General features: G+C 31.8%; 3 protein-coding genes across 4 annotated transcripts; all 3 read right to left on the bottom strand.

Annotated features, from left to right (window-relative positions):
* Positions 1–398: 398 nt before the first annotated feature.
* LOC132752778 (uncharacterized) lies at positions 399–3122 on the bottom strand. Its single transcript, XM_060743155.1, has 4 exons — positions 3002–3122; positions 1376–1483; positions 810–960; positions 399–526 (listed from the first exon to the last, which is right to left on the bottom strand). Exons 1-4 carry the CDS (start codon positions 3087–3089, stop codon positions 445–447), a joined length of 429 nt encoding a protein of 142 aa, XP_060599138.1. The 5' UTR covers positions 3090–3122; the 3' UTR covers positions 399–444.
* Positions 3123–3977: 855 nt separating this feature from the next.
* On the bottom strand, positions 3978–5803 carry LOC132752780 (uncharacterized). Of its 2 annotated transcripts, none has more exons than XM_060743159.1 (4): positions 5779–5803; positions 4786–4890; positions 4429–4579; positions 3978–4129 (listed from the first exon to the last, which is right to left on the bottom strand). In XM_060743159.1, the coding sequence occupies exons 2-4, from the start codon at positions 4883–4885 to the stop codon at positions 4048–4050; spliced, it is 333 nt and encodes a 110-aa protein (XP_060599142.1). In that variant the 5' UTR covers positions 4886–4890; positions 5779–5803; the 3' UTR covers positions 3978–4047. The 2 variants fall into 2 exon arrangements, with proteins under 2 accessions (XP_060599142.1, XP_060599140.1); XM_060743157.1 differs by having other exon boundaries at positions 5761–5784.
* A 3181-nt stretch (positions 5804–8984) lies between these two features.
* Positions 8985–10941, bottom strand: LOC132752779 (uncharacterized). The gene is made up of 4 exons (XM_060743156.1): positions 10826–10941; positions 10323–10427; positions 9670–9820; positions 8985–9139 (listed from the first exon to the last, which is right to left on the bottom strand). Exons 2-4 carry the CDS (start codon positions 10420–10422, stop codon positions 9058–9060), a joined length of 333 nt encoding a protein of 110 aa, XP_060599139.1. The 5' UTR covers positions 10423–10427; positions 10826–10941; the 3' UTR covers positions 8985–9057.
* Between the last annotated feature and the right edge of the window lie 491 nt (positions 10942–11432).

Here is an 11432-nt window from a genome sequence, read left to right as displayed (position 1 = left end):
TTTTAATTGATATGGTTGACAATGCTTCAAAATTATCTATTTAATGGCAGATATATTATACACATTTTCCGTTATTCATTTGTAATACATTTGAGTCGCATCACGACAAAACCAACCATGGGTTTGCAACCAGCATGGATCCGGACCAGCCTGCGCATCCGCGCAGTCTGATCAGGATCCATGCTGTTCGCTTTCAGACCCTATAACAAGTAAAGAAACTGATAGCGAACAGCATGGATCCTGATCAGACTGTGCAGATGCGCATGCTGGTCTGGATCCATGCTGGTCGCAAACCCATTATGTTGGTTTGTCGTGACGCGTCACATTTATTCTCATAGAGTGACAAGATTCACGATTGTTAATTTGCCAAAATTAGTAAAAATCACATAACAATCATGTTTATATGGAATATTTTATTTATTCAATTTTTGCATATTAACATATTTAACGTCCAGAAATTCCACCAGTGCATGGGTCAATCCCATTGACTGGACCATGTGCAAATTGTTTTGCTAGCACTTGAGACCTGAAAAGACAAAATATATTTGATAAATTATGTTAGAATTTGATGAAAATATTATTGTTTTACCATATAAAATAGGAAATAAACATATTTAGCAATGATTAAAATACAATTACATTTGATTTAGTACTTTTAAAAGACGTAGTATAGTGTGTTTCGTTTAACGAAGTGAAATGTTTCTTATATTATAGTTTACAGCATATGTCTAATTTGTAAGTTAATAAATATTTTAGATAGGTTTGGACAAAAAAATAGTATTTTTATTTTGTAATGTGTGTATACGAACTCTTTGCAAACTCCAGTACAGACAAGATTTGTAATGAGGGTATTGTGGCCGTCTATTTTGTTGAGAACTTGTGGACACAATGTGCTTTCACATTGTGCTTCAGTCTCGTCACATCCAAATTGACTAAGAAGTTGATTGGCAAGGGCAAGAACTATAAAGAAAGTGATAATTAAGATTTTATAACATGATTATACATTTTATAGTTTCATACATAAAATACAACTTTCATAAATAAAAACATTGATAGATTATTTTCATGTTTTAATACTAGCAGCTTAAATGTTCTATATTAAGTATTCCTAATGACAAGTCGATATACTTAATATGATATCATTTAACTTTTTAAAAGCTTATTGTGAGTGTTACAGTGTTCAAATTATTACACTTGACCAGAGCACTTTAAAATTTGCTTAAATTGAACATGGTCAAAATCCACTATTACAATGTATAGACTAAGTATGAACTACTATACATGTATTATTTTCCCCAATTCTTCAAAAGAAAATGTATTCATTTTAGGCTAAATGTGGCTTTTTCAGGAATGTTTCTATTGGACTGAATCTTACTGTCATATCCACCCAGTAAACTCTCAATGAAACGTTTGTCGTCAATCTTTGCACTCATGGCAAATGGCAACACAGCAAGTAAAAGGATGGCAATCTTCATGTTTTCAGCTACAAATGAATGAACTACTACCAGTTATTACTCTTGATGAAATAATTACGAACTATATGTATTTATCATTTATAACCGGAGTATTTTTAGTACATTCTAAAATCTGATTTTGTTTCTTAAACAATTTCATCACGATTTTCATAAATTTACTGATTATATCGGCCTGGAGTCGCATAATTTTTCTTGAAAAATAATCTCCAAGCACACTATTCTATATTAATGGATGGAACAAATGACACTTTTGATTTTATTGTATCATACATATAGAATACCTTGTAAATACATATACAAAATGTATGTGAATACAATGGAAATGGTAGGAATATTCAACCATATAAGACAGAAAGATAAGTACACTGTTGTTGTATAAGTGCTCATCAGACGTAATGGTAGAACTTCTATAAAACCGGTATAAATGAAATGTAAATAATTTCAGTTAAGTATAAAATGAAGAGAAAATGAGTTGCCTTGGTATTATGTGAAATATGAAAAATTGAAATAACAATGGCAATCAAAGAGGAAAAAGTAGATAGATAGTTATTTGAACAAACAAGGTCCGTCTTTATATTTTGATTTATATTATTCTGTAAGCGACATTCTTAAGAAAACCAATTGCTTCTTGCACGATGATAACTCTGATAATAATGTATTTGACATAAATTCAAAAGTAATCAAGGGCAGTGTGGGCTTTCTAAACAGGATAAATGATCTAGAGAAAAATTCTGTTTTTAAAAGTGGAAAAAAAACTATCGGATGATTATTTATTTTCGTATGTTACTAATAATGTGTATGCTATTAAATTAATTGTTTCAAGACAAGTTATAAATTGTGTATGATATTATATAACGTTAAACCTACATTTGAGTACTTTTGAGTTTGAACTTGTCATATCTTGTCAAGATGTTTTAGATTTTATTTTTGTAGTTTAGGGATAACTAGTTTGCATTTAAGAGTACAAACTGGCAGATATTACAAATATAAATATGTAAGAAAAGTTATGCTTCAGTTCTTCTGATATTGAAGATGAGTATCATTTCCATTTGTACATCCCATTGATATTCAAAGTAAAAGAAAATATTTCAAAACAAGATGTAATAAAATGTCCGTATTCTATAAGTTTATTTATTTTTATAAATATTGAATTCAGATACTAAAGTTGAAATAATTCAACTATCCAGAGTTTTATAGAGTCACTTACTATATGTATATGCAATTTTTTATTTAATGTTGAACTTTAAATAAATGATTGTTTATTATCTTCGTACGTCTTTTTACATTTAGTACCATATGTTTCAAGTTACATATACACATCTAAATAATAGTTTTGTTCTCTTCTAGTGGAACTAACATTGCTTTGAAACTATAGAAACAAATAAAATTTTTAGATAAAAAAACAACAGAAAATACAACTCGTCAATAAGCACTGTCTTCAAAGCATAATCAAAACTATTATGCCAGTTAAAAAAATCTAAAACATTATTATTAGAATTAAGAAAAGAAAGAAAGATCATTGCTACCTTTCAGATGGAGTCCTATCAGTGATATACCGAGGTGAGATGTGTCCTTTTTATACTCTATAAAAAAATTAGGACATACAAGTGTCATAAAATGACAACATGATAAGCATTGAATGACCTACATTAATTAAAGGTGACATTGTGATCATGTCATAACAAATACAGGACTAATGTCTTTTTCTTAAAAACACCAATAGTGCCAATACTTTCTATCAAATAGACAAATTGCAGCGAAAGGACTTTCCCTACACGGCACTATTTAATCATATTGCAATGTTTTGTGCTTTAATTTGGTTTTACGTATTTATACAAATATAATACAAATATAATTTTTAAGCTTTTATTTTTATCTTTAATGTATTAATAATTTAGTTTACTGTGTGTGTGTGTGTGTGTGTGTGTGTGTGTGTGCGTGTGTGTGCGTGTGTGTGCGTGTGTGTGCGTTGGTGTGTGCGTGCGTGCGTGTGTGGTTTCTGTTGTTGTTTTTGTTTTTCGTGTTTATACTGTTTTTCTGTATGTGTGTTGTTTTTGTTTTATTTCTTTGTTTGTTTTTTGTTCCTTGGGTTTTACGTCGCACGGACACCTTATAGGTCATATGGCGACGTTTCAGCTTCACTGGTTGAGGGAGATTTCAGGTGCCCTTCCATGCATTATTTCAGGCACCGGAACCGGATAGAACCATAGGCGTTCCGCAAGCTAGCTAGATAGCTTCCTCATATGAAAGAATACATAGTCCCTGTCGATATTCGAACTCACAGCGGTCTGAAGTCAACGACCTTTACCACTGGTCACGGGCGCCCCGTTTGTTAGTATTTCTCTCATCTTTAATAGACATTCCATCCATGAAAATATTACGGTAATTCAGTTTGTTTGTAAAATACCTTAGATATTCTATCAATTACATTTCTAATAAATAAGAAAGTTGAAGAAAAAAATGATGTCTGACCAAGAAGAAAAATAAATAACCAAACAGAAGAATTGTAATAATCTTTAATATAAGATGTACACCAGCAATGTAAACAATAACTTTCATTTGATAACTGTATTTAACGTCCAGAAATTCCACCGGTGCATGGGTCTACTCCATTTACAGGACCATGTGCAAATTGTTTTGCCAGTACTTGAGCCCTGAAACAAAATTAATGTATTTTTTTAAACAAACTAGTTTCAAGATATCCCTTTATATTACGAACATACATGTATTAAAACAAAATTTAGTGTTCTCAAGAAAAGAACAATAAATGTTTCCTTTCTAAAAGGTTTATTCTTTACGTTTAAGTAAATTGACAATCTAGTCGTAAAATACGTCTCTAAAGATATGTAAAACATGTTCCTAAATATCACCCTTAAACTCAAAATATTTAAATTCGGAAATGATCTTTTTAACTAGAGAAAGCATATTCATAATAAAATATTTGTATACGAACTCTTTGCAAACTGCGCCACAAAGTAGATTTGTGATGAAAACATTGTGGCCATCTATTTTGTTGACAACATCAGGGCACATTGTGCTTTCACATTGAGCCTCAGTTTCGTCACATCCAAATTGACCAAGAACTTGTTCAGCAAGTTGCAAAACTGTGAATAGATATAAAGGATTATAAACAAATATTTATCCGTTTGATATTTTCAGTCACAATCATTCATTTAACTTTCATGATATTAATGGTACATTTTTATGATTGTAGCAGTTTAAAAGTTATCATAAGATATTAATGGGTACATGAATGTACATAGTATGATTGTTCAAAACATTAAATTTAAGGGTGCAACTAAGATCTTACTGTCATATCCGCCCAGTAAACTCTCAATGAAACGTTTGTCGTCAATCTTTGCACTCAATGCAAATGGCAACACAGCAAGCAAAAGGATGGCAATCTTCATGTTTCCTAATTATAAATATTTTAAATATCATTACTTATTTTGTGCATTGATATGGAAAATCTCGTAAATCACAAAGAAAATGTTTTGTAAAAACTAAGATAATTAAATGACTACTGAACGAATTTGTTCGAAAGTGTATTAAATAATGGACAAGAAAGTTTATGTAAAAAGTATCGTCTTTCATCTTAGTACTTCTATGTTTTTATAGTCCTTCTGGATTTTTAATTCGAACATTTTAAGTGTTGAAGGCATTAGCTACGACTTGACTATATTTACTGTCTCTAATGGACAATCTTAATCAAATTGACTAGTCATGGACGTTCGTTTTTTTTCCAATGCTTTCGAGCATCTCTCATACATAAATGAGCCGTGTCACGACAAAACCAACATAGTGCCTGTTCGACCAGCATGGATCAAGACCAGCCTGCGCATCAGCGCAATCTGATCAGGATCCATATTGTTCGCTTACAAACCCTATAACGAGTAGGGACACTGATAGCGAACAGCATGGATCCTGATCAGACTGCTCGGGTGCGCAGGCTGGTCTGGATCCGTGCTGGTTGCAAACGCACTATCTTGCTTTTGCCATGACACGGCTCATTTCTTTAATCAGAAAACACTACGATAACTTAATAGAGTAACATGCTGTAGGAAAGGTTTGAAATTTAAAAAATGTATGACAATAAGTATTAAAAGGTCTATGTTAAAAGAGCCTTAGGGGTGAAGAATATTATGAATTTTGTAAACATATTTTAGCTGACCAGCGCTAGATAAATTAATGAGGGACTCCCAACTTCTCTGGTTTTCCTCATACATTCTTGCCTATACAGATTTTGTGAGTTCAAACATAAATGATCTTATATAAAAATGAATACCTAAAATTTCTAGTTTACCTGCTTATTGAAAGTCCAAGTTGTGTGACAAGAGAGCATGCGATCCCTTTTTATATTTGTATGTGACATAACATGGCATGATAAGAAATGCCAACGACAAATGTTACAGGGTTATCATAATACATGCATGTGTATATTATACATGCAATATTGATAGCGCAAATTGTTTCAACATTTTAGTCATCTATGCCTTGTCACTGAGTATATAAAGATGTAAATATACATCTTTGCTTATACCTAAATTTACTAACATTAAGTTTCTGTGCATTTAAAGTAAGAAAATGTTTTTAAAAATACAGTTTGTTTTGGAAGTTTTTCTTTCAAACATTCAAAATATCTGTGTCTAATACATAGGCATCCTTTAAATTGGGGAGTCATGTACCACTATTTATGGCATTGCCCAAAAGTGTTGAAGTGTTAAACGTTAATGTTAATCTTGTCAAATTGTTTTCTAATAGATTTTATTTCAGTAGAGCTAGATTTCGAATAAGCATTTTATTCTTAAAGCGGCCTTCAGCTTTTCTAACGATTAGATATGTTATTTTTAGACAAATTGTTACAATAACTGTCAAATCAAAAAGATTAAGAAACTGTCAAATCAAAAGGATTAAGATAAACAAAATGAAATCTGCCGACGATAAAATACGTAAACAATAAGGAAACCCTTCAATATCTATAATCTATCGGTATACTCTCTATATTTCAATTATTTAAGCCCTGGTCTTCTATTTTTAGACACGAATGTCACTGACTCGTTATGAAAAGCTCTCGGAACACTTGAAGAAGGTTTAACAATGATATATTACACTTCACCAAGAAAAAATTACTGAAATACTTAGTTTGAAACAACACAAAATTAAAGGAAAATAAAAATTGAAGGCCGCTTTAAAAGTGCAAACTGACGGATATGAAAATGACATAAAAGTTAGGCTGCAACTCTTCAGATATTGAAGACGAATACCATTTACAAGTATATATTTCATTTATATGCGTCAGAATCTGTCAGTTTACTCATTTTTATATTTATCAAAATAAGAAGTAAACATGAATCATTTTAACTATCCAAACTATCCAGAGTTATTAAAGGATCTCTCACTTTAAGAAATACATAGAGGATATTTGTTTAGTTCAGTGTAAGATCGGAATATATTTCACCGAGTGAGCACCAAAAGGTATATTTCACGAGTGGCGCAGAGGTACAAAAAGTGCAGTGATCACTTTGGTAAAATGGAGTATGTAGACTCTGTTTGAGAAACGAACAAGAATTATTCCATTTTTATTTAAGATAAATATATGAGTGTGATACAGTAACCTTCAAGTAAGCCAAATTTCACAATAATCCCTGTGACTAGGTGTCTAATGCCACAATTCACATTATCTTAAGTACTATGTTAAATAGAAGGGGAAAGAGAAAATAGGAGAAACGGGTTATTTTATAACTGATTTTTGTTTTGTTTTGTGAATGTAAGAAGATGGGTCTTTTTGCTTCGTTTAAGAGGTCAGTATCACCAAATAGATGTATTGTAAGTTGTAATATTTTGGATTTTCAAGAAGTTTAGCACGTTCTACATGTATATTTAAGTGTGGACACTTGCAAAAGTAATGATATGTGTCTTCAAATTCATCACATTCGCAAAGAGAAATAATGTTCTATGAAAATATATGTAGGATCAATATTACAGGTAATAATAATAATAATAATAATAATACTGATAATAATGATAAAAATAATAATAATGATGATGATGATAATCGCAAATACATGGTTAATTAATTCATTATTGATAGATCAATGGGAGTGCATTTACGTTTCTTTAAAAGACAAATGATTGCAGTAAAAGGTTTCTGCACGAATTTTTTCAAACAAATTGCAATGATTTTTTCAAAGTTTTACATTAAAAGAACCGTCCATGAACATGCTCAACCAAATCGAGCTTGCAATATTTCAATTTTTGCCATTTTGCACGTTCTGTAGGAATTTTTTTTTTTTTTCTCTATTTTATCGCTACGTCAGCGTTATTTGTGTCGTGCTGAGACCGTTAAATGTCGCCTCGTACTTTCAGTAAGAGTTGTTATATTTCTTTTCTTTTCATGATTGATGTTTTGTGGCTATTTTAGTTTTTTTTTTATTTAGCGTTTTATCTAGCTGGGTTGTTCCAGTACTACCATTGGATACTGTAATATCGCTATTGGCATATGTTGTCTACTTTTTTAAAATGGTCTTTTGTGTGACAGGTTATCCGTAATATACAGACTTTAAAACCTATGCCCCCTTTTCAAAAAATGTTTTATCATTTGCGCAATAATAATAAAATGTTTTGGGAAAACGTAGTGAGGGTACGTTCACGTCAATTCAGACCTTCATCGAATGGTACACAATTCTCGAAAATAAATACAGTCCCTTCTGTTTAAAAAAAAAACTACCTTAGAGGAGCCCCTTTATGGTTTTAGATTTTTTGTGCCGCGTGCTTCAATATCATCTGCACATTACAGAAATGATTAGTACCAAATCTTCTAATACATATCGACGACATTTACACTTTCTAGACCAATGATTTTTGTCAGATTTATGGCCCTTTATTACTTTTAATTCTAAAATTTGTCTGGATACCAGTACTGCAATTGCAATAAAACTTAACTGGATTGATCGGTAGTTCAAGTATTTGCACATTTAACATGGGTTTTCCACTCGAATGATTTTTACAAAGTTATGGCCCTTGATTAAAAGGTGTTTCTGGCCTGATAATGAATTTGTATAGCCATCTACACAGAAGCTGATACATCTACAAAGTCGCCACAACTTTATAGGGGTCCCTTTTATTGTGCTTATCGTCAGCATGTTCTGGTTCAACGACTTTGTCAAAGTTATGGCCCTGTTATGATTTTTATTTTTTAAACATTATTTCCGACTACGTCTCTTTTACCTCTTATGCAAATTAAATGAAACTTTACAGGATTGATCGCTAGATCAAGTCCTTGCGCATATTGCACGGCTTTTCCGCTTAAATCGCTTAAATGATTTCAAACTGAGTTATGGCCATAGAATGAAAATGTGTTTTAACCTGATAACAGTACACAGTTGGCTATAATCAGGCGATACATATGATCATTGATCGCTCTCGATACTGTTTTAATTTTATGTTCAGTACATAAGTAAAATAATGATGACTGATTCACAGAAAGTATTAAACATACAAAAAAAAACAGAAATTTTTAAGCATCTTTAATATCAGACGTTTACAAATAATGTAAACAATTATTTTAATTCGATATATGTATTTAACGTCCAGAAATTCCACCGGTGCATGGGTCAACTCCATTTACTGGACCATGTGCAAATTGTTTTGATAGCACTTGAGCCCTGAAACGAAATAAATGTTCTAGATAATGCTTGATTTATTTCGGAAAAAAAAATTCAAGATAAAATATCCACGTACATTTTAGAATTCAGAATTTGAAAGAAATGTGAAATAAACAATTCCCGATAAAAAGTAAAGTCTTTACGCCAAAGATGATTGACAATCAAGTTTAAAAAAAGTCTCTAGTGTGATGCATAACATGATTATATTCTAATTTAATAAATCTCCTAAAACACTAAAAATATTACATTTCGTATGACATTTTTACTTCAGATGAATTGAGCGTGTCATGACAAAACCAACATAATGCGTTTGCGACCAGCATTGATCCAGACCAGCCTGCGCATCCGCGCATTATGATCAGGATCCATGTTGTTCGCTTACAAACCCTATAACGAGTAGAGAAACTGATAGCGAACATCATGTATCCTGATCAGACTGCGCGGATGCGCAGACTGGTCTGGATCCATGCTGGTCGCAAACCCATTTTGTTGGTTTTGTCATGACACGGCTAAATTATTTGTATACGTACTCTTTGCAAACGGCGACACAAACTAAATTAGTGATGAAAGTATTGTGGCCGTCTATTTTGTTGAGAACACTCGGGCACATTGTGCTTTCACACTGAGCTTCGGTCTCGTCACATCCAAACTGACCAAGAACTTGCTCAGCAAGTTGCAAAACTGTAAATTTTAAGTAAAGAATTATATTAATATTAGTTTGTTGAATATTTCCAGGCACAATTTTTTACTTAACTTTCATAAATGAAACAAAACAACAATAATATTGATGATAAACCTTTTAGCTATACTTTTAGCTAATGCATACTGTATGCTATTTATAAAAGACTTTTTTCCCTCTAATTTGATATTTGAAAATACCGATAATTGCTATTTAGTCTCTTTTAAAATTTCAAATAAACATATTTTGAGTACACACAGAAAAGATGTGTGCCGCTGTAAATCTACCAACTATGTAAGATAAAACAGCATGCCGTATGAATATATATATAATGTCATTTAAAAACAGTCGTTTTATAAGTTCCAATAAATAATTATAATTAACCTAAAGATGAGCCTACTGAATCTTAAAGTATTAATAGAAAATATCAACATATGATTATTCTTGTTCAATAAATAGAAGTCATAATGAAAAGGGGCATGTTTTATTAAGCTAAGATCTTACTGTCATATCCGCCTAGCAAGGACTCAATAAAACGTTTGTCGTCAATCTTTGCACTCAGTACAAATGGCAACACAGCAAGTAAAAGGATGGCAATCTTCATGTTTCCTAATTATAGATTTAGCATATTAAAGATATTATTACTTAATTTTTGAATTGATCTGGAAAATTTCGCATATAACATTATACTTGTTTATATCTTGAAGGGAACAAAACACACAGTGATGACATAAATAAGTTCTGATTTCATAAACGTGAGCTGAACTTAATTGTAGGAATAGGTTGTAAATGGTCAAGAAATCGTACGTAAATTGTTTCCCTAATGTTTATAATCTCAGTGTTTTAATATTTATCTGATCTAACGCTTTACAAGACTGTTTCTTTTTAATTAAAACATTCTTGTTAAGTAACATAAATCATACAGATTTTGTCGGCTCCAATGTCAATTCAATAACATTCTCTTATATAAAAATAAATACAATGTATATATGAAATGTCAAGTGTACCTGTTTATTTTCTGTGTCCGACGCCAGTTGTGTGAATGTCAAGGAAGAATGCGATACCTTTTTATATTTGAATGTGACATAAAAGGGCATGATACGAACCCTGTGTTATCATATGCATACAACATCGGTAGTGAAAATCACAATGAGACGTATTAGATGATTATATGAGCCGCACCATGACAAAACAAACAGAATGCGTTGGCGACCAGCATGAATCCAGATCAGCAGTCTGATCAGAATCCATGCTGTTCGCTATCAGTTTCTCTGCTTGTTATACCGTTTGTAAGCGGACAGTATGGACCCTGATCAGACTGCGCGGATGCGCAGACTGGTCTTGATCCATGCTGGTCGCAAACGTATTGTGTTGGTTTTGTCATGGGGCGGATCATATGATGATTTAAAAAAACAGCTGACTGCTACAAAATTAACCAGTCATGTTTAATATATACCTAAAATATTTATTATTATGTCAAGTAAGAAAATAGTCTCGCCTGTTGCTTCCGGACCAAGTACACACATTTAAGCCGATGCTGGGGTTGGCAATAGACTGCCTAATCACATTCATTACTTTCTATTACTTCAGTCAGCTCAAGAATACAACATGTTT

The sequence above is a fragment of the Ruditapes philippinarum genome, unplaced genomic scaffold, assembly GCF_026571515.1.
Source record: "Ruditapes philippinarum isolate M1 unplaced genomic scaffold, ASM2657151v2 ctg280_1_1_1_1, whole genome shotgun sequence".
NCBI lineage: Eukaryota > Metazoa > Mollusca > Bivalvia > Venerida > Veneridae > Ruditapes > Ruditapes philippinarum.
Note: the sequence above shows the minus strand (reverse complement) of the source record. Positions and strands in the feature narration are given on the sequence as shown.

Bases quoted from the DNA above. Each gene is read 5' to 3' on its own strand.
- LOC132752778 (XM_060743155.1), bottom strand. From the start codon at position 3,089: ATGACACTTGTATGTCCTAATTTTTTTATAGAGTATAAAAAGGACACA. The intron at 961-1,375 runs GTAAGATTCAGT...CTTTCTTTATAG, and splicing joins TTTACTGGGTGGATATGACA to TTCTTGCCCTTGCCAATCAA. The intron at 527-809 runs GTTCGTATACAC...TTGTCTTTTCAG, and splicing joins TGTACTGGAGTTTGCAAAGA to GTCTCAAGTGCTAGCAAAAC.
- LOC132752780 (XM_060743159.1), bottom strand. From the start codon at position 4,885: ATGAAGATTGCCATCCTTTTGCTTGCTGTGTTGCCATTTGCATTGAGT. The intron at 4,580-4,785 runs GTAAGATCTTAG...ATCTATTCACAG, and splicing joins TTTACTGGGCGGATATGACA to TTTTGCAACTTGCTGAACAA. The intron at 4,130-4,428 runs GTTCGTATACAA...ATTTTGTTTCAG, and splicing joins TGTGGCGCAGTTTGCAAAGA to GGCTCAAGTACTGGCAAAAC.
- LOC132752779 (XM_060743156.1), bottom strand. From the start codon at position 10,422: ATGAAGATTGCCATCCTTTTACTTGCTGTGTTGCCATTTGTACTGAGT. The intron at 9,821-10,322 runs GTAAGATCTTAG...TAAAATTTACAG, and splicing joins CTTGCTAGGCGGATATGACA to TTTTGCAACTTGCTGAGCAA. The intron at 9,140-9,669 runs GTACGTATACAA...ATTTCGTTTCAG, and splicing joins TGTGTCGCCGTTTGCAAAGA to GGCTCAAGTGCTATCAAAAC.